Source organism: Felis catus, chromosome C2 (genome assembly GCF_018350175.1).
Source record: "Felis catus isolate Fca126 chromosome C2, F.catus_Fca126_mat1.0, whole genome shotgun sequence".
NCBI lineage: Eukaryota > Metazoa > Chordata > Mammalia > Carnivora > Felidae > Felis > Felis catus.
This window is the reverse complement of record NC_058376.1, coordinates 148,135,918-148,158,171: the sequence shown is the minus strand read 5'-3', so window position 1 is coordinate 148,158,171 and position 22,254 is coordinate 148,135,918. Positions and strand designations below refer to the sequence as shown.

Below are 22,254 nucleotides of genomic sequence, written 5' to 3'. Positions count from 1 at the left end.
CAACATGTGTTTTTTTTTTAATGTTTATTTATTTTTGAGAGAGAGAGAGACAGAGAGTGAGTGGGGGAGGAGCAGAGAGAGAGGGAGACACAGAATCCAAAGCAGGGTCCAGGCTCTGAGCTGTCAGCACAGAGCCTGATGTGGGGCTCGAACCCATGAACTGTGAGATCATGACCTTAGCCGAAGTTGGACGCTTAACTGACTGAGTCACCCAGGTGCCCCTTCCAACGTGTTTTTAAGCCAAGCAATTCCTTCCTGTTCCATCCTTGATATCTTTGGATGGACAAGACCTTTCCCATTGCCAAGGTGGTCTCCTCTTAACTTACATTTGTAGTTCTATGATGAAAGAGTTTCTCTTTCAGCCTCTGCCTTGAACTGTGCTCCCAAATATCCCATTTTTTACTCTGACATTACAATATGCCAAGTGCAGGAAAGGGGATGGGTATATTTTTCAGCTCCCAGAAAGGTAAAGGGTGTTCAGAGAGTGGAGGCAGAAACATCGATCCCACTAGTCATTTAAATGTACTAAGCTGGGGCACCTGGGTGGCTCAGTTGGTTGAGCATCTGACTTCAACTCAGGTCATGATCTCACCATTCATAGGTTTGAGCCCCACGTCAGGCTCTACGCTGACAGCTCAGAGCCTAGAGCCTACTTCAGATTCTATGTCTCCCTCTCTCTCTGCCCTTTCCCGCCTGTGTTCTCTCTCTCTCAAAAATAAATAAATAAACATTTTTAAAAAATAAATTTAAAAAATAAATGTACCAGGGGCGCCTGTGTGGCTGTCAGTTAAGCGTCCGTCCGACTTCAGCTCAGGTCATGATCTCACGGTTTGAGAGTTCGAGCCCCACGTTGGGCTCTGTGCTGACAGCTGGAGCCTGCAGCCTGCTTCAGATTCTGTGTCTCCCCCTCTCTCTACCCCTCCCACTCTCATGCTGTGTCTCTCTCTGTCTCTCAATAATAAATTAACGTTAAAAAATAAACAAATAAAAATAAATGTACCAAAGCATGTAGTAGACCCTTTACATATTTTGACTCATTTCTTTCTCATGGCCGTCCTTGTAGAGAGGAATTATCTCATTCTCTGACAGTTTGTGACTGAGGAAACAGGGCAGAGAGGTTGTTTAACTTGCCCATTGTCACACAGCTCAAAAGGGCAGAAACTGATTTAGAACTCAGCTGTGTTTTCCCCAAATCCTCCTGTTTAGCTTCCCCCTTTTTTTCAGTCCTCTTCCTCTGCAGCTGTGAGTGGACATGACTGCCAGGCCAGCGGGCATCTTCTCCAAGGAATAAAGAGTGAGGAATGGAGGTTTGCGGAGGGGAGGAGAAATAGAGCAGCTGTAGAAATAGACAGTGAAGGTCACGCCATTCCTCTTTCCAGGCCGCCAGCATCACTGCAGAACAGAAAAGATGGTGTGTGTGTGTGTGTGTGTTTTGGATGGGGAGTTTGGGGGCGGGCTCAGCTGGCAAGTGTGTAGCAAGGGCATCCGTCGGTTGGGTCCCGTCAGCGGACTTTCTAGTGTATCTTGCTTCATTCCCCTTTCCCCTTCTCTACCGTACTCTTTGTTATTCAGCTGGATATTTCTCTTCCCAGAGAGTTTTTTCAGTTTGATCAAAGCTGCTTTTCTTTTCCCAAAGCTTTACTTGGGTGGCCCTGTGGGGACATCTGCTCACGGCCGTTTTGAACTTTCTCTGTGCACAACCGCACAATTGCCAACTTTCCCCAGGTTGTCGGAAGCCAAGTAAGGCCGAAAAGAGGATCAAAACAGTCTGCCTTCTTCAAACATTTTTTAAAAGATGATTTATTTTTCTCTAGCAGTATCCAAAAGTTTAAGAATACAGATTATGAATCCAACATGAAAACATATTTTTCTTTTTAGAAGAGAAAAAAAACCCAAACAGACTTCTTTTCCTCTGCCCATTTCTCTTTTTCATTTTAATTAAAAATATTGGTATTCTTGCCAATTGTGGGACCCTGGGCAAATGTTAGCACTCTGGATCTTTCTGTTTTCTCAGCTGTAAATTAGGAATGAAATAATTCCCATGTCCCTCATCTGCATGAGGATTAAAGGAGATAATAACTGATACACGATGAAAAGTTAGTATCAGTAAGAAGTGGGACCCAATGGTTTCATTTCTTGGTGTCTCCTCTATAGAAATCCTCATAGTTTCCCCAGAGCTGTATGTCCTGTGTGGTCGGTGCAGCACTGTTTGGCTCTAATAAAAATTGGGAATGATCTAAATATTCTCCCTGTAGAGAAACAATTAAAGAAATTATGGCATCTTCTCCCTGTGAACTATTATGCAGCAAGTTAAGTAACTCTACATAGACAGATACAGAAAAAGCTTCAGGACATATTGTTATGTCAACAGGCAAGTTGTGGATTGGTCTTCTCTTTTATGCTCAAAATAATTATCACATATGGTGGACGAAAAAATAATCTCCCAAAAGACATCCATATCTTAATCCCTGGAACCTGTGACTGTTACCTTATTTGGAAAAAAAGACTCTCTGCATATCTCAGTTAAGCATCTTGAGATGGGGAGCCTATCCTGGAGACTATTATCCAAGCAGGCCCCCAGTGACCTCACATGTGTTCTTTTAAGAGGGAGGCAAAGAGAGATCTGATACACACAGAGAAGGAGGAGCACAATGGCCACAAATCAGAGTGATGGCGCATCAATCAGGCGGAAGAATGCCAGCGGCCTCCAGAAGCTGGACGAGTTCTCCCCTAGAGCCTCCACAGGGAGCATGGCTCTGCTGGCACCTGGATTTCACCTTCGTGAAACTGATACTGAACACATTTCTGATGTTTGAAGCCGTCAAGTCTGTGGATGTTGATTATGGCAAATCAACATCGATGCAAAGAAAAGAAACAGACCTAGGAAAATGGTACATCCAGATTGTTGACTGCAGCTCCCCTCTGGGGAGGTGAAAAGATGTTCACATTTTGTTTGATTGTCTTAATATTACTTGGGTTTTTCACAGTGTTTATTTATGCATGTAGTGTGTGTGTGTGTGTGTGTGTGTGTGTGTGTGTGTGTCTTTTAAATAGTATTAAAGACCAAATTAAAATATATCTAATCAGGACAAAATTTAGAATCTCACGTCAAAAGGATTATCAGATAAAGACATCTTAGGGGGTGACAAGAATCATTTGTTTTATGGAAAAAAGGCTCATTTCCACTGGAGACATTCTGTGGAACCATGTAGAATGCCTCTCAGAATTGTCCCTCTGAATGATGGAGACTGGGCATTTATCCACTGACTTTTGTCCCATTTGGGCTGAGGGTTGTCACCAAAGGCCTTAACTTCCCCTGTGCCTCCCTGAGAGCAGGCAAGAACATTGAGAGTGAATCAGGCACTTGAGGTGGGAAGCTGGCAGTGTGCAAGGGGATTGTCCACTGTAGGGGGCAGCTGGAATCAGTCATCAGTCGGCCAAGAGGACCATAACATGGGGCACAAAAAGCATCTTCCATAGAGAGAAAGCTCCTGGAGCCCCAAGCAGGGAAGAACCCCAGAACTGGAGGAGCCCTTCTCACCAGCAGACATGCAGTGCCCTAGGCCAGGAGCGGTGTTTGTCCCTCTCTGAAAACCCCTCTTGTCTGAGGGCCCATTTCATACAGAGCTTCCTGTGTGGCAGGCACTGTGATAGTCCCAAGACACAACAGCACATGAGCCAATGTCTCACTTGTGTGAATCAGTAGACTTTAAATGATCAAATATAGTAAAGAATGAAAGGGTGTGCTCAGGGAGGAGCAGCATATTATGGGAGCACATAGCTAAGGCATCCAGCCCATTGAGAGGCCTCTGTGGAAGGCTTCCCAGGGAGGTAGTGTCTGAACTGAGACCTAAATAATGAGAATGGAGGGAGAGGAGTGTTCCAGGCAATGGAACAGCATGGGTAAAGTGTAGATAGAGAGGGTCTGGCACTGTCTAGGAAATGAAAGACATTCAGTGTGGCTCAACCACTCCAGGCACTTAGACCTTCTCCAAAGAGGCTTTGAAGGATGTGACCCAGTGTGTGGAGAGTGGATTGCAGAGGAGCAGAGCTGGAGGGAGAGACCAATTAAGTATCCTAGCAAAGAAGAGGGTGTCTGGGCCTAGGGAGACAGAGTGGCCATTGAGAACTGAACTGATTCAAGAGATGTTTAGGAGGGAACATTTGCAGGACTTGGATATAGGAGGCAGAGGCAAGGGTAGAGTGGAGATCAGGCCCACATTTCTGGCTTGGATATCTGGGTGGATGGTGCTACCTTTCAGCAGGTTGGAAACTGAAGGAGGGACATGTTTAGAGGTGGGGGAGATGGTGAGTAAATTATATAAAGGGGAGATGGTGAGTAAATTATATAAAGTAGAGAACTTCTGGTTGACCTAGTGATCCCTTCCCCTCTCTCTGACTTCTAGAAATCTGTGGGAGGTGGGCCACCTCTCTTCCTGTTCCACGGCACTCTTTAAGGGTGGTGTCTTGGGGGTGCTAAGTGGTCAGCATACCTGGAGGAGGCATTCAGTTTCCACAAAGCTAGTGAATAGATCTTGTGAAAATGTACAGAGGGAGCAAAACTCTTGGACTTCCCAGAGCTGTTTGGGTACTGTGGCTCCTGACCATAGACATTGGAAAAAGTCGGTTGTTCTGTGGCCTGCCCTAGTCACTGCATTCTGTTAGGGCATGTTCCTTTCTTCTTACAAATGTGCCACCAAGGCCTGTTACTATGAACGTGGCTGCATAAACTGCATACTTGCCACTGTCTCCTGGAAACCATCTGAAAGCAACAAAGAGAATGGAAGACGAAATGAAAATTCCTTTTAAGGCTAACTCAGGAGACACCAGAATCCTTGGGAGCTGTGTAAAAAAGCGGTCAATTTCATGCAGAGTAGTGTTGGGAGACGTGAGAGAGGGGAGGAGAGAGCCCAGGGGTGGCAGATCCCAGAAAGCACCGATACAAATATAGCTGCGAAGCAAGGTTTCTATCTCGTCTTGTCTGCAAAAGAGGCTATGAAGATGAGGGTGACCGTGGTTGCCCAGCAGTTCCACCTGGACCATTAAGATGAGAGAGGCAGAGGAGAGGACACATGAAGAACCATGCTCACAAGGCTGATTTGCAGGAAGCAGCCTGGCCGCGATTTCAGATTCACCTCAGGCCCGTCTATAGGAACCTCTTTCGATGGACTCATCCAACTTCTAAGAAGAGTTTGGCATCCATACGGAGACACTGTAAGGAAAAAAGGAAACAATGAACAGCAAAGTTTATGAACAGATGAAGGTCAGTCACTCTGAAACAGGTGAAAATTTCGAGCAATCGCTTCACTATGAATTTGTAAAGCTCAATGAAAAAAAATCCTCTCTGAAGGAACACTACAAAAGAGAAATGCAAGAACTCACGAAAAAAATGGTAAGATAGCAGGAAGAGGTGAAATATGATCTGGGAAGAAATGGGGAAAACTAGAAATTAACTGGAATTAAGTAGAAATTAGAAAGTACTCAAGGAAGGGGCGCCTGGGTGGCTCAGTCGGTTGGGCGTCTGACTTCGGCTCAGGTCATGGTCTCGTGGGTCGTGAGTTCAAGCCCCACATCAAGCTCTGTGCCGACAGCTCGGAGCCTGAAGCCTGCTTTGGATTCTCTGTCTCCCTCTCTCTCTCTGCTCCTCCCCTGCTCATGCTCTGTCTCTCACTCTCTCTCCTTCAAAAATAAATAAAAACATTAAAAAAAAGAGAAAGTACTCAAGGAGAAAACACAATAAGCCAGACAGAATACAGACATGAGAAACATGAACAAACTGAAATGAAAATAGTTAGAAAGGATTAGAGAGAAAAGATGGAAGGATCCACAAGACAGACAACAGAGATCCAACATATATGTAATTAGAGAGCCTGACAAAAAAAATAAAAATAAAATAGTGGAATGGAAATCATACTTCAAACTTAGTCTAAGAAAACTTTGGCGAAAAAAAAACTATTTAAATCTACCTTTTCTAACAAAGTGTATCACACCAAGAAAAACGGACCCAGGAAAGTCAACACCAAGATATATATTCTAGTAACATCACTGGACCTCAAAGAAAACAAAAGATCACCTCACACCTGTCAGAATGGCTCTTGTCAAAAGACAATAGATAACAAATGCTGGGAGGATGTGGAGAAGAGGGAACCCTTCTGCATTGGTGATGGGATTGTAAATTGGTGCAACCACTGTGGAGAACAGAATGGAGGCTCCTCAAAAAGCCAAAAAAAAATGGAACTATCAGACAATCCAGGCATCTCACTTGTGTGTATACATCTGAAGGAAATGAAATCAGTGTCTTGAAGAGCTATCTCCACTTCTATGCTCATTGCAGCATTATTCAGAATAATCAAGATGGGGAAACAACCTAAGTGTCCACTGACAGATGAACGGATAAAGAAAAAAATATATATGTATAATATATATTATGTTTATATATTTTATATATTATATATTTCATATATATATTCATATATATGTAATATACATATATATGTATATATACATATATATATACACACCACACACACATACACACACACACAACACAATATTATTCAGCCATAAAAAAAGAAGGAAATCCTGCCATTTGTGACAACATGGGTGGACCATGAGCATTTTGCTAAGTGAAATGGACCAGACAGAGAAAGACAAATACTATATGGTATTTGTATGTGGAACCTAAAAATAAAATGTCAAACTCATAGAAACAGAGTGGAATGATGGTTGCCAGGGCTGGGAGAGGGAGGAAATGGGGAGATGTTGGTCAAAGAATATAGAGACTTTCAGTTATAAGGTGACTGAGTTCTGAGGACCTAATGTACAGCAGGTGACTGTAGTTAAGAATACCATATTGTACACTTCAGATTTGCAGAGAGTAGATCTTAAGTATTCTCAACACACGCACACAAAGGTAACTATGTGAGGTGACAGGTGTGCTAAATAACTTGGCTGTGGTGATCATTTCATAATGTATATGTATATCAAAGTATACACTTTAAATATATACAGTTTTATTTGTTAATTATACTTCAATAAAGCTGGAAAAAATGTAGAGGAAAAGAAAATTCTTATGGCAACTAGGTGGGGTAAAACATCCATCTATTCAGTGGAGCAGGACCCACAAGCCATTCAGAGAAACTGTGACAAAATATTTTATTTCTAGTCAAGATTTCCTTCAGGTATGAATGTTATAGAAAAACGATTTTGAACATGAAGGAACTCAGAGAATTTTGTTCACATGTGCACTGCTTAAGAAAATTATGGAGTTTTGGCTTCAGCTAACCAAGAAATAATGAAAAACTAGGGCAAAGGGGAAGGGAGCATGCAAAGAATGTATTTCACTGAAGAGCTAAGACCTGAACACATATGAGTATTGGACTAGTGGGATAGAAGGTACAAGTTTTATATTCTAACAATTTAAAAATAATACAAATATACAAATTTGGAAGGGGGAATCCAAGAAAAGGTGGCAGAAAGAAAAAACATGCTCTTCATTAATAACAGCTGAGAACCAAGGGATATCATTTAAAGCTGCCAGATGTAGTAGAAATGTAAGCATATTTAATTGTACAAAGACAAACATTAAAATAGATAATGCAAGTGATTACTATTGAATAACAACAGAGTGGTAGGGGACAGAGGAGAGGGCAGGTACTAATTTTATGGTTGTTCATACTAGGGATTCAGAGCTACTGTTCAAAGAGGTAGACGATTAAGGGCAAACGATCATCAAGGTGTATACCACAAAACAAAAGTAAAAGTAACTGAAAACCTACTGAAAGAATTCCAAATTAGAAGTACGAAAATATGCCATAAAAATTTATGACAAAACAAAGACTAAACATGTACAGCATATCAAGGAACATAAATGGACCAAACCTACCTAGTGAAAGAACACAGAGCTATTTTGGTGGAAGTGTGTGTGTATATGTGTACATGTGTGTATATATGTCTATGTATATATGTGTACATGTGTGGGGGTGGGGAGATACAGAGCACACAAAGTCCTCTCCTCAACCTTTAGCCTATGGTAGACCATGAAGAGGAGAGAGATTCCAGATGGACTCCAGGTTTTGATAGCCCACATTTATGAGGAAGATCTTCTCTAGGCTTTGTCTCCCTGCCCTGTGTCCCTTGACTGGAATGGGGAGAAATCAGAAACCTGCTTTCATCTGATTTCCCCACTGCGATTAAGCCTACTGGTCCCCACCCTGTCGTGCCTCAAGCAGGGTGTTCAGCCATGGGGCTGCATGGTCCTGGGACATAGACCTACCTGCTGGCTCACAGCAGTATAGGTACCCTGGAGTCTGGAGAAGAGGGGTGGGGCCTGAGAACTTCCCTTTCTGACAAGTTCCCAGGGATACTGATGCTACTGGTCCAGGAACAATGTGTTTAAAAAATCACTGTCCCAGGGGTGCCTGGGTGACTCAGTCGGTTAAGCATCCAACTCTAGATTTCAGTTCAGGTCATGATCTCACATCTCATGAGTTTGAGCCCCGCATCAGGCTTCATGCTGACAGTGCAGAGCCTGCTTCGGATTCTCTCTCCCTCTCTCTCTCTTCTTCCCCTGCCCCCACCATGAAAATAAGTAGATAAACTGAAAAAAAAAAAATCACTGCCCAGAGTGTGTCCCTGCCCGCACATGTGGAGCAGGTGCTACCACGTCGGTGTGCAAAGAAAGGCCAGGGCATCCAACTTCCTTTTGAGCAGGTGGTGCAGGCAGAAGTGCCTAGGCAAGGACTTAGTCACATGGTTACACCTGGCTGCAGGAGAGGCTGGGCAATGGCGCCTGTAGTGGGGCAGTCTGTGCCCTAAAAAGGGAAAAGGGAAAAGCTTGCTTGTGGGAGACGATTAGAGGCTTACAGAGTGGGCCCTAGGATTCACATGGAGATGAAGAGAGAGGGTCCAAGCACTCAGTGGAGAGGGACAGATGTGAAAAAAAGATGCTTCCGGTGCTTGGTTCTTAGTGTCCTAGCGGCCCTTTATTCAAGGGGGAGGAGCCCAAGGCGGCCTGCAGCCATCAGCAAAGGCCGCCCGGGAAGGCAAGGCAAGAGCTCAGCTTTGAAGCAGGGCTGCACCTGGCTGTGGTTACCCATTCCTGCCTCGAAGGCAGCTAGGTGTACTCCGCCATCTTTGCCCTCTTTGTGCCCCCAAGATGTTCATTCACTGTCCCTGTTGTTTTGTGGGTTGGGCCGGATGTTTTCCCAGGTCTCAGACTCTCTTTTTCTATCCTGTCCCCCAGGCGTCTTGGCTCTGGAGAAAGCTGCGTGGCAAAAGGCGGCTGGTGATGGCATTCTGCCTCCTGATGACTCTGTCTGCGGTGGCTGTCACTCGCTTCCCCCCACAGCATCCTGCTACTGGCCCAGAGCCTGGTCCCATGGAGCCCCAGGAGGTAACGGGTGCCCTTGGCCCCCACGGCCGGCAGGCTCTGAGCTCCAGCTGGAGGCAGCGGGCAAGAGACCTAGGGCTCTGGAGAGGCTGGGCCTTGCCTAGCCCCATGTGTGCTGGGGAGCAAGGCCACAGAGGGCCAGTGGACAGAAGCAGGAAGTCCCTGGGAGGGGACAGCAGGCGTCCAGGGAGGGTCAGGAGGGACATTACTTTGGCATCTCTAGATTTGAGACTCAGTACCCGGCGTCTTGTGCTTCTGGGGGAGGATGAGGTTAGGAGTCCAGGAGCCAAAGACTTGGGTCCCCCCTGGCATGATGGTCTCATCAGAGAGGCACAGAATGAAACGGGCACCCTGGTTGGCCCCCTCACAGGACATGGCATGACGGCTTTACAGGCTTGGAAAGCTACCGCTGGACCGACCCTCCGGTCCCACCCAGCAGAAGGCAGGAATCTTCCAGGATTGACTGGTGGGCGACAAACAGGGCATCCCACACCATCTGCAGGGGCTCGTCGGTGGCCTGGCTCTGTTGGGGAGCTGCAAGGATCTGTCTGGTGTGAGGCTGAGACCCCTGGTCTGTTGCCCGGCTTGAGGACCAGTGGGCAGGCTCCCCCGTGGCTCACAGAGCATGATGTGCAAATGCTCCGGCTGTTGGCCCAGGGGGAGGTGGTGGGCAAAGCCAGGGTGCCTGGCCATGGGCAGGTGCTGCAGGTTGGCCTCTCCAATGCGGGTGCCTCTCGGGACATGTCTTCTGGGCTCAGCCATCTCTGCTCCCAGGGGCTCTGCGGCCTGATCAAGAGGCCTGGGGACCTGCTGGAGGTCCTGGCCTTCCACGTGGACCGTGTGCTGGGGCTGCACCGGAGCCTACCTGCTGTGGCCCGGAACTTCCGGAGCTCCCTGCTGCCCTACCGATACACAGATGGCAGCACAAGGCCCGTCATCTGGTGGGCGCCCGATGTGCAGCACCTGGGTGACCCAGACGATGACCAGAACTCTCTGTCCTTGGGCTGGCTCCAGTACCAGGCCTTGTTGGCACGTGGCTGCAGCTGGCCAAGCCAGGCCCCCTGCCTGGGCCTCCACCACGCCGAGTGGGCACGCCTGGCACTCTTCGACTTCCTGCTGCAGGTAGGTGGGGCTGGGCATGGTGAGGCTGGAGAGCAGCAGAAGCAGGGGATTGGGGATGAATTGAGACACTGGAGTTGCCCGCTTGAGGATGGTTGGTGACTCCCCCTCCAATCTTTGTGTTTTGACCACCACGCACCTGTTTTCGTTATTTTTCTGCTTTTGCATTTATTCATCCAGTGCTATGCTGGAACCAGCTCATGTGGGCTTACAAGAGCTGACTGCTAAAATTTTCAGGAATTTTGTGACCTGGTTGAGAAACACAGGCATTATTAAACATTAAATTCCATCAACTAACAATATGATAAGTTATTGTTGCAAAAAAGGTAATAAATGCTCAGAACCCATTAATTCCTAATGATTTCACTGTATTTTACTACAACCTATGCTTTTTAGGTTATTTGCATTTATATAGTAAATATTGTATGATGGTGAGCTACTGCACATCTCCTGTCGACTCCACATTCGGTCATGTTGGTAGCTTGAAATTGGCCAGGGTGGGAGTATTTACACCATGGGAGTCAGCAAATGCTACAAATATGGACTCCCCACTACTTCCAAGAGCTGGTTGTTAAACATTTATCTGCACATCACTGTTGATAACGTTATATCCTTGAATCAACTAGGATTGAAGGTGGTCGCCTAGTTTAAAAAAGAAAGAAAGTAATGGGGAGAGGGAGAGACATAGAAAGATAAAGGGATGATACTTGGGCACTGAAAAATGAGAAAGGACTCCAGCCACAAGGTCAACTGAGGTCCTTCCTCTGCCAGAAGTTAACCCTGGAGTTTCTGGGGATCCTAGGGAAGGATTGGGCAGTCAGGACACAGGAGTTAACTGGGGGACTGCAGGCATTGGCTATTTACTAACTGTAAACAGCATGGCTATTCTGGGGCCTGTGCACTGGATGTCAGCTGAGACATACGTGTGGAAATGTGTCCAGAAGGATATAAAGGCAAAAAGGAAAGACAAAAAGCTCAAAATGGGTGAATATGTGTACTAGATGCAGACTGAGCCAGCCCCCGTTTCTGTAGCGATGCCTATTGAAGAAAGACACCAACATGAGCCCTAGATTCACCTACTTGGGTGAGTGGATGAGCCACAGGACAGAATTCAGGCAGCCAGGGGATGTCATGCTGTATTTGGTCCACACAGGGTTGGTCCACAATATGTTTTCAGAAAATTCTTAGACAACATGTAATACTTTGGAGATTTCCCATAAAAATCCAGCCTCCTTTGAAACATTGGATGGTTTAGTAACATTGGGCCTCCCTTCCCATATGGCAGTAATCAGCCTGAGCTGAGTAGTCATGCCATGCTCTCCTTTTGGCCATAGGCCCTACCTCCTTATTTTCTGACATCCATCTCCTGCCCCTTCCCCAGAACCATGAATGCTACCTGTCAGTCAGTGGATATTTGTTTCCAGTCAGCAAGCTAACTGGTCTCCTGAGGTACTTCAGTCTCCTCCAGTCTGTGTCTCTAAGCTTTGTGGAAAGAGGAGTGTGGAGCTCAGTGATCAGTATGGGCTGACAGATAGACCTGGGCTTGAACCCCTCACTCCCAGATCCCTTCCTGCTGTATGACACTGAGCAGATTACTTTGCCTCTTAGACATTCACTTTTCTTACATCTAAAATGGGACTGGATGTCCTGACCTCACTCCCTTGGACCTGATCATTATAATGTGTGGTAGCTTCTAATTGCCAGCACCTGCATCTGTGGGCTTGCTCTGGGTGACATGTGACAGGCTGGGTGCTGGGGAACTAACGCTGTCCAGATAGTGTGGTCAACCATCCAGGTTGAGAAGGAGGTATTTCTCAGACGTAGGACTTATAGCCTGGGGCAAACAGGGAAGACTGGTCATGCTACTTCTAGGAGCAGCCTCCGGGGACTGATGGGAGCCAGTGTATAAAGAAAGCCCTGGTTCCCTGGCTGGGATGGCTCTTCAGTGTGTGTTATAAGTGTCTCAGAGTTCCCTGCAGTGGTCATTGTTCACCCTCTCTGTCTTACTTCTCTGCTCCCTGCTTATGTTTCTGGATTAGCTCACACACAAAAAAATGGTTATCACTTGAATCCTTGTCTTGAGGTCTGTCTCTGGGAGAGCCTGGCCCATGTCAGACAATAACACTGACCTTGTGTGGTTTCTGCATGCAAGATGGTTCATGTAATACAGTGCCCGGAGGGTGGCACATGCACAATTATAAGCAGGCACTGTCCCCAACACTTTATAGGAATTAACTCATCCAATCCTCATAGCAGCCTTACAAGTGATATACATTTATTCCTATTTAAAGTTGAGAAATTAAGGTCCGAGAGGTTAAATTACTTACCGGAGGTCATGGCTGCTGAAGTTGACACAAAGCCTAATGGTTGCCTAATGGTCTGCCTCCAGAGCTCACCTTCTTAATCACAGAGTCACTATTCAGCTGGCCATGAATGAGGCAGGAAGAGGGGACCCTTGCAGGGATGCCTTGGAGCCGTGAGACTGGAGGCGCCTCCTCGCAGAGCCCCAGCCGAAGTGCACGCAGCAGCCTTCTGCTCCACACAGAGCTCCTCTGTCCATCTCCTGGAGTTGCGGTGTGGGACCCTTCCTCAGCTGCCAGGTCCTGTTGTAGGGACGGAAGTCTTGGCAGCCAAGGCACACGCTGGTTGGGTGTGTGGTCTGACGCTACCTGGCTGGCCTTGTGCCACATCTTCCTTGGTTTGCTGAACACCAGTCAAGTCAAACACCCCTGTCTGGCTGACGCTGCCTTCCTAGAAGCCACTGGCAACTCAGAGGGAGGCGAGGCTTCAGGATGTGGGTTTCCCAGCACGGGAACCTGAGGTGCCTCCTGACTGGGGACTGAGCACAAACTCCATGCACAGTCCACTCTGTGGTATGTTTGCTTGTTTGTTTTGTTTTGTCTAATATAAACCTTTGCTTTTTTGTGTCTGTGTATCACAACATACCATCTACCCAGACACAAAATACACAAGCACTGCACACATACACATTCTTTATACTCCCCACAAATCATACCCTGTGCGTTGCACATCCCATCTAAAACCTTGCATTAGTTAGTGATTGCTGAAATAATGCTAACAAACGTCTCTAAAATCAATGGCTTAAAACACCAGCTCTTTAATTCTTTCTCCAGGGTCTGTGGGTCAGTTGGGCTCAACTGAGCTTAGCTGTAAGCTGTAGGGGGTGGGTTCACGTCTGCCCTTGGTGTCTCATTCTGGAGCGCCGGCTGAAGGGGCACCAGTTCCCCGGGGCAAACCCTTCTCCTGGGAAATGGAAGAAACCCTAGAGTTCAACCAAATTGCAAAAGCACATTTAAGGCCTCCACTAACGTCACTTCCTCTAGTATTCCGTTGGTCAAAGCAAGTCAATGTCAGGGAAGGGAAGTACAATCTGCCCAGACTGGAAGGGAAAGAGGAGCAAATATTTGTTGGGCAAAAATGAAATCAGTTACACATACCCCAAACGCCCACATTGTACACTTCTAAATGAACCTTATGTCCCCACATATTCCATAGCCACCCACACATGCATACCATTCACATGAACCATACACCCACATATACTCCATATGACGCCCAAACACTGCTGTGGGCAAGTGGGGCTCAATCCTGTGGAGAACTTTGAGCGAGTGTGTAGAACGTGCACCAGAGTTGTCTCACTCAAGGGCCAAAGCTGGGCTATTTACCCCCTATCTCCCAACTGTCAGAGGTTGAGACTGCTGCTAAGGGCATTGACCTCCTAGGGGCACTAGCAGCCTGGCTCATGTGCTGGCCAGACAAACAGGATCCTTCAGCCAGAAAGGGGCTAAGGCAGAGAGCCACGGCACTTTCCGTAGAAAGCCATCGATATGTACAGGAATAGTGAGTGCCAGGGGGTAGGGGTGGGATACTAACAGCATCTTCTACTCCTAATGAATAAATCAAGAACATGTTTTGGAGGCCAGTATGACCAGGAGGATGCTCTCAGTTTATAAGCTGGTCTCTCTAGGAAAGATACAGTACTAATAGTGAGTAGGTACCCTCCACTGCACCCCGGGCTGTGTCATAGGAAGAAGTAGGACTAAGAGAGAGCCCACCACTTCTGAATAGATCAGTGAGAAGCTGCTTCTACTCAGGTGGACAAAGTGGGTGGAAGAGTGTGTATGTGTGTTTGGTGGGTGGGGCTCACAAAACTCAGCTTAATGTCAGGGGCCACCTGTAGCCAGAGTTGCATTCAGTCTGGTAAAAGGTAGAAAGTCCTTCTCCTCCTGGGACAGTGATGATGGAACAGCCAAGCATGGTCAGGAAAAGCTAATGACCATCACATTCACTGTAAGTCAAATTCAACCTGAGAGGAGTTGTGCCTGGGACCTAAAAGAGCCTTCTACTCAGTGGCCAGAGTCAGGGTAGGAAGTGCTGGGTTGTTGGGCACATTTCTTTTTTTTCTTTTTTAAAGGGCCTCTGTCTCACACTGTGCTTCCTCTGAGAGGGTGTGTGATTGGCTAGATGGTGGGCGAGTTGTGGAAAACTCAGACAGATGAGAGTTGGTGATGTTGGCTCATAAAAGTCTTTCTGCAACTTCTGCTTATGAAGGGTCTTCACGTCCCTAAGAGTTGATATCCAAGAAAGCCTCACCTGCCACCCATCCTGGCCCAGGCCATCATCTTTTCTTACATGGACTAACACAACAGCTCCCTGATTTGTCTCCCTCCCTTCACTTATGTCCCCTCCAATCCAGTCTCCTTACAGAAGACCTCCCCCAGGCAGACCCCGAGTCTAGGATTCCAGTGCGGTAGTTTATCTGGGAGACGATCTCAAGAAACACCCATAGGGAGATGGGAAGTGACATGGGAGGACAGACAATCAATAAAGGGCATGATATAAAGTAGGTCACCACTGTGAGTGACTAGGGAGGGCTTAGTTCCACAGAAAATTTCTGAGAAATGGTATGAAATACATGTTCAGAATTAGCCCACCAAGAGGTGAGGGACTCAAAGCATTTATAGCCAAATATCCCATCAATCTTTGGTTGAAGCCTGCTTCTGGAGATACGGATTCCCTAGAATCTGGAGAAAGCCCCCAGACAAAGCTATACAGCAGCTGGAATTTGGAAGGTGAGCTCTGAAGTTCATAAAGAACCGTTCAGACACAGAAAGCATGCTTCTTTTACAATCATAAATCAGATTGTGTCACACTTCCCCATTAAAATAAGGTAAGGCCTCTCAATGCCCTCGGTATCGGGTTCTTCAAGGGCCCATGTTCTTGAAGGACCCTAGCATCTGTCCCCAGCCGCGTCTCTTGGCACTGAGCCTTGGTCAGTTTCTAAACACACCCAGCTCCTTCTGGTGCAGGGCTTCTTGCTTGGACTTGCTTCTGACTCTTCCTCCCCAGGATCCAACTCTCCTGACCACCCCTTATTATTATTATTCTCTTTCTCTTTCATGGCATCCTGTCGATTCCCTTTCTGATTCCCAGCACAGTTTGTAAATATTTATTTGTTCATGTACTTACCATATGTCTGTGTTTTGTTCATCACCACATCAGCATCTAGCACAGAGCCAAGGTCTTGGTTTGATCCTGGATAAGCACTATGAATGAATGAATGAATGAATGAATGAATGAATGAATGAATTAGTGATGAGTGAACTCCCAAGATCGCTGTATGATTTCCAGTTTGGGTGCTGCTGTGTTTTTCTTCCTCAAGTACCACTTCTTCCTCTAGACGGAAAGAAAGCCCAAAGCTTTCTACATTTCTTATAGGGTCCAGAATAGAACCACAGAGGTAGAAAACAACATTTGCCATGATCTTGCCTTCTGGCTGTTAATGAACTTGCACTCCCAGAACAGATGACAATGTGTAACGTTGCCTGATGTCCTCGACCACTGTTCCAGCACTTGGCATGTGTTCATGCATAACAGCTGTTAGAGGCAGAAAATATTCTTAGCTTCATTCTACAGACGGGGAAACTGAGGTTTAGAAGAGCTAAGGAGCTTGCCCACAGTCACAACCTGTTTCACCCAGGACAGTCTGGCCACAGAGTGCATGTTCTTGCCCTCTTTGCTGTACCGAACTGGCTCTAAAAAAATATTTATTGAGTCTCTTCAATATTTATTGGTCCATTTCCTTCCCAAGGAGCCTGTTTCCATTTATTTGTGATCCTGTGTGCATTCTTTATTTTGAGTCCAAATCTATGTCTTCAATTCATGTGTACCCCTCTGGCTTAGTCTCCTGGGACATGAGGTATTCTGTCAGTTAGAGAGGATCCCAGAACTGTGATCACTGCCGACCGTTCAGGCTTCCAACCAGAGATGTGACATATCATAGTACCTACCATTTATGAAATGCCTACACCTCTGTGGCAATGTCTACTGCAAACCACACCCACGAGTTCATTTAAATCCTACAACAGGCCCAACAGATGGGAGCTATGTTCCTCCCCATTTCACAGATGGCACAGCCAACTATGGAGGACTGAAACACCTGCCTGGATGAAGGTGTGTAAAGGGTGACATTGAGGATCCTTACATATATTTAAAAGCAGGACCTCCATCAGGGTGAGGTATGAGGGGCAGAATTCTACGTTGGTTCCCAAGGCTCCCCACTCCACTGGCATTCACCCCTGCCCTTGAGTATGGGTGAGACCTGTGAATATGATGGAATAGCACTCCAATGACCAGGTTGCCAATCATTTATCTTTGAGTTGATCAAAAGGAACATTATCCTGGGTGGGTCTGACCTAATCAGGGGAGTCTTTCAAAGGAGATGAAGCATCTAGAGAATTTCCGAAAGTACACAGCCATGCTATGAACTGTCTGGTGGAAGGGGAGGCCTCTAGGAGGACCCTGAGATCCCTGGGACCTAGTGCTACGACCAGAAAGAATAGTTTCTGCCAACAACCTGAAGGAGCTTAGGATATGGCCTTCAGCTACAATGTGACACGGCCCTTGGCCGACACCTGGAGTTCAGCCTGGTGAGAACCTGAGCAGAGAACCCGGCAAAAATGTGATGGACTCCTGACCCACAGAAACTGTGACATAATAATGGGTTCTTCGAAGCCACTAAGCCCCTGGTAATTTGTAATGCAGCAATGAAAAATGAATTTATGAGCCCAAGGCACATACATTTTGGGTGTAGGGCCGGTGCTGCGTGACCTGGACAGCGAGCGCCTCCCTCCGTTTCTTCAGCCTCACCCTAGTCCTGTCTCTGTCCAGATTTTTTTAACTTGTTTTTTCTTTAATTGTCTGTTCATATTCTTTGCCCCATTTTCTTTTGGATTGTTGGTCTTTTTCTTAATGATTTCAAGAGCTTTTTCTTGAGGAAGGCAATTAGCCTTTTGTTTTTGTTATATTGTAACATTTCTCTCAGGTTCAGTTGTCATAAGCTTTATTTAGAGTCTGCTGTGCAGAAATTTTAAAAAATGTATGTTGTTAAAATTATCAAGCTTTTCTTTTGTGATTTCTAGGTCAGTATATGCTTTAAAAGGCCATCCTCACTTCAGGGTTATTTTTAACTTCAGTCTTCCATGTGTTTTCATCTCTCTTTGATCCATCTGGAAGTTATTTTGGAGTAAGAGATAAGATGCAAAACAACGATTTTTTTTTTCAGATAGCAACCCTAATGTCTCAGCACATTTGTCGAATAATCAACCTTTCCCCCCTCAATCTGAAATGTTGCCTTTACCATATAGCCAATTTCCATATGTATGTAGGTCTATTTCTGGACTCTGTTCTGTTCTACTAAAGGTTCTGTCCATTTATATGCCAAAATCACAGTTCTAATTGCTGGGCTCTATATTTTGTGTGGATAACCAGTAGGGATTGCTCTTCCTCATTTCTCTTTCTTAGAATTCTCCTGATATCCTTGCAGGGTATCTACTGTCATATGAAATTTAGAGTCCGCTTGTTACTCCTCCTTCCCAAGTCCTTTTGGGATTTTATTGGGATCAAATTATATTTGTGTGGACTAATGTAGAGGAAAATTACATCTATATTAAAATATAGAGTCATTCTAGCCAAGAATTGGATACTGTTGGTTCGCAACCCACTTTGGACCTTCCCGGGAGTAATCTGAAACTAGCCCCTCTATGTGGAAGGCACTGAGAGACCAAAGAAAGAGGCAGGCCACTCCAGGTTGGTAGGTGGCAGGTTTAATAAACAAAGAGACCTTACAGACAAGGCTTGTCTTGGGCAACAACAAGACAGTGGATCCCGGTGTCCACCTGCTGAATCTTAGAAGTTCATAAAGAGGCCTTACCTGGGTTCCGTCATGTATACTGTGCAGGTGTTCTCATCACCACGTCACCATCTCAAAGCAATGTCCCTGGAGCAGCCTCTGGGAGCAGGAGAGGCAAGTGGAACCCACATTCCAAAGATAGGGGAGGGGACGAGGAGCCTGTGCGTGCCCAGGTCCAGCTCTTGAGTCAACTGGCAGACATTCAATGACGTTCCCCAGCAGATATGTCTCTCCATTTATTCATGTTCCTCAGAAGCATCTGCATGTTTCCTTTACTTTCATGTGGGGTTATTCCTGGGCATTTCATCTTCTTGTGGCCATTTGAAAATAGGATCTTTTTTTCCATCATACGTTCTGGCCGGGAGCCCCAGGTCTGCATGAAGGCTATTATTTCTGTGTATCAGTTTGGTTAGTGGCCACACGCTAACTTTGTATTGCTTCTAATTGTTGCTCAGTTTATCCTCTGGCTTTTCCAAGTATACCCCCATTTCATCTGTAATGAATGCACTTTGTCTTCTCATTGCCTTTTACCTCATTACATTTGCTGGTGCTTCCAGGGCAATGGTGAATATTCATGGAATGATGGACATGAGTTGTTGCTACAGATCTGGGACCCTTTCTAGGGTTTCACCATTAAACATAATCCTAGTTTTCCACTAAAGATATGATGAGGAACTATTCATTATTCTTGCTTTATTAAGAATTTCTAGGGGTGCCTGGGTGGCTCAGTTGGTTGAGCATCCGACATCGGCTCAGGTCATGATCTCTCAGTTCATGGGTTTGAGCCCCACGTCGGGCTCTGTGCTGACAGCTGGGAGCCTGAAGCCTGCTTCGGTTTCTGTCTCCCCTCTCTGCCCCTTCCCCGCTCATGCTCTGTCTCTGTCTCTCAAAGATAATTAACGTTAAAAAAATTAAAAAAAAAAAAAAGAATTTCTAGGGCCGCCTGGGTGGCTCAGTCAGTTGAGCGTCCGACTTCGGCTCAGGTCGTGATGTCGCAGTTCGTGGGTTCCAGCCCTGCGTCGGGCTCTGTGCTGACAGCTCGGAGCCTGGAGACTGCTTCGAATTCTGTGTCTCCCTCTCTTTCTGCCCCTCCCCTGATCATGCTCTGTCTCTCTCTCTCAAAAGTAAATAAACATTTTAAAAAATGAATTTTTATTGTCAGGAAAGGATGCAAAATTTTATGAAATGCCTCTGAAGTATCCGTGAAAGAGATCACTATTTCCCTTCTGACATATTATGTGAGGGCTTCTGTGTAAGGTGTTCTGACAGTGACTCCTCCTAGCTTTCTCAGTTGGAAACGTTATTTGCTGTAAGTGGATTTATCTTTTGATGGCTGTGGTTTTTTGCATTGATGTCTTTTTAGATAAGATCTAGTTCTCCTCAGTGCATCTCCTCAAAGCCCATCAGCCAGTCTATTAACCTGCATCTTAAGCTGGTGCCGCAACTTCTGGCCTCGGGCTTGGGGCAGATGTGGCGTCCAGATGTTCCTCCCCAGAGCCTCCAGGAAGATTGCTCTTTGTCAGGACACGTGGAGAGCACTGCAAGGTGAGTCCTTAGAGAAAAGTGGGAGCAGTGCCCATTAACCCACTCCTCTCCCACTCCGACCTCCCCAAAGAAACCTCAAGAATTCTCTAACCAGCCAGCCGGGCAGGGTGGGACCAGACCACTGGCCTCCGCGGAGAGAGATGCTGCCATCCTGTGGCAGTCGGAGCCCCAGGCAGCGAGCCTGCCCAGACAAGAGCCACCCTTTCCACCCGGAAGGACCCAGGCCTGTGACTACTCCCAGCTTGGGAGAAGGTCCATGAACAGGGGGCGTGGGCCATCAGGACAGCAGGTGGCTCTTCTGGAATCCATTAGACCCAGATCAGGCACTGGCTGAGGAAACTTGTCTTGGCTCAGGGGCTTGGTAGGTCATTACAGGACTCTGGCCACCCTTCATACCCTATGCTGGCCCCCCCCCAGACCTGCCCTCTCCCACAGCTGGACCTGGTGTCCCTCCTTGGCAGACTGCATGTCTTGTCCCACCCGGATGTCCTGTTCAGGGGCCACAGAGCCAGGCCTCCCCCTGAAAACTTCTGGTGTTGGCGTCTTGGGCGGGGAGGCAGGGTGTGATAGGCAGGCTTTAAGTCATCACAGTCCCACGCTGTCAGTCAGCCAGGCGCTTCATTCACTCATTCTTTCACTCAAAAAAACCTCAACTAAATCTCTGGTTGTGCTAAGCAAGTGCTGGGTGCTGGGGATCGGACTGAATCATGTCTTCATCTTTGCCATCAAGGGACTTGGGATCTCTGGTGCCACACAGTCCCACTCACTGGTCAGAGCCAGACTGCTCGGGTTTGAGCCTAAGCACCACCACGTCCTTGCTAGGGGGTCTTAGGCATGTTACCCAGCCTCTGTGACTCAGTTTCCACATCTTTGAAATGGGGATGATAATGGTGTCTACCTCTTGGCTAGTGGGAGGGACTAAATGAGTTGTGACATGTCAAGCTCTGAGTGGCGCCTGCCGCAAAGTAAGGGCTTTACAACTGCTCAAGTAAAAGTGAACAAAAGCTTCGATCCACGTCATGATTGTGTGACACCGCTAGGCTGGTCAGAAAAATCCAACTGCAAAGGTTCGTCCTCGTTTCTTGGGAACTCCTCATTATTTCAAAAGAGGGAAAAAGAATCAAATCCTGAGGGAATGTGGGAAATGGAACTTAATCTTGGCCTTGTGTGGCTGCTAGCCTGCTGCTGTTTAAACTGAATTTCTCTCCAGTGGAAAAAAAAGAACCAGACGGTGTGGCAAAATAATCAAACTGGCGACTGGGCCTGGCCAGGCCCTTGCTGTTAAACATTCTAATGAGTATAGAGTTTGAGAAGCCAGGAATATTGTATGGGCCAATATTCCTTCGTGGCTTCCTCTGGAAACATACACTGCCACACATCAAAATCTGCACAGAATGGCCTGGAGATGGGGTCGGAGACGGTTTGCCAGGAGGAAGGGGGTTTGGTTGGCTGTGCCTCAGGCATATTATGAAATCCAGAGCACCTACTATGTTTCGGTCTTGCCAGCACTGCCCTGGCATTTACTCTCCCAGCCAAAGAGAAGCAAGCAGGTGGGTGTCTGTCTCACAGACATGTCCATACTCTGGAAACTAGGCCTGCCCGTAAGACGAGAGTGGCTACCCTATTGTTAGCACTTTATTTCAAACTCTGGGTCTCTGGCCTGTGCCACTGGGTGAGCCTGGGGCTTCCTGGTGTGTGTGTGGGTAGGGGAACCCCTGAGATTCCTGGGGGTCTTTGGGCCGGCCGCTCCCAGGGCAGAAACAACAGAAGGTTCTTCCACAACAACCACCCCCTGCTTTACATGTATCGTTACCCTACGTGAGCCTCAGGGCAGTCCCATGGGAGTATCCCCGCCCCATTTTGTTGATGAGAAAACTCAGGGGTTTCGAGGTTAAATAGCTACCTCAGGTCAAATAGCTAGGGCATAGTGGAGGAGAGGGCATGATACAAGCTTCAAGTGGGTTTAAAACCAGTTGGAAGGCTGAGA

The 22,254-nt window shown here is 46.7% G+C and overlaps 1 protein-coding gene and 1 long non-coding RNA gene across 12 annotated transcripts in view; one reads left to right on the top strand and one right to left on the bottom strand.

Moving 5' to 3' along the window:
• Positions 1–22,254, top strand: part of GASK1A (golgi associated kinase 1A) — an 85,293-nt gene that overhangs the window by 27,618 nt on the left and 35,421 nt on the right. For 10 of the 11 annotated variants that reach the window (XM_006936487.4, XM_045037747.1, XR_006585615.1 and 7 more), the window contains exon 2: positions 9,245–10,513. In XM_006936487.4, the coding sequence (XP_006936549.1) occupies positions 9,245–10,513 (1,269 nt within the window). Of the gene's footprint in view, positions 1–9,244; positions 10,514–20,085; positions 20,579–22,254 lie in introns of those variants that run through there. The other variant, XM_045037748.1, reaches the window with a different exon arrangement.
• On the bottom strand, positions 945–19,539 carry LOC109491571. Its single transcript, XR_002145033.3, has 3 exons — positions 12,838–19,539; positions 10,650–10,759; positions 945–5,212 (listed from the first exon to the last, which is right to left on the bottom strand). It is a non-coding gene; the product is annotated as an uncharacterized LOC109491571 (long non-coding RNA).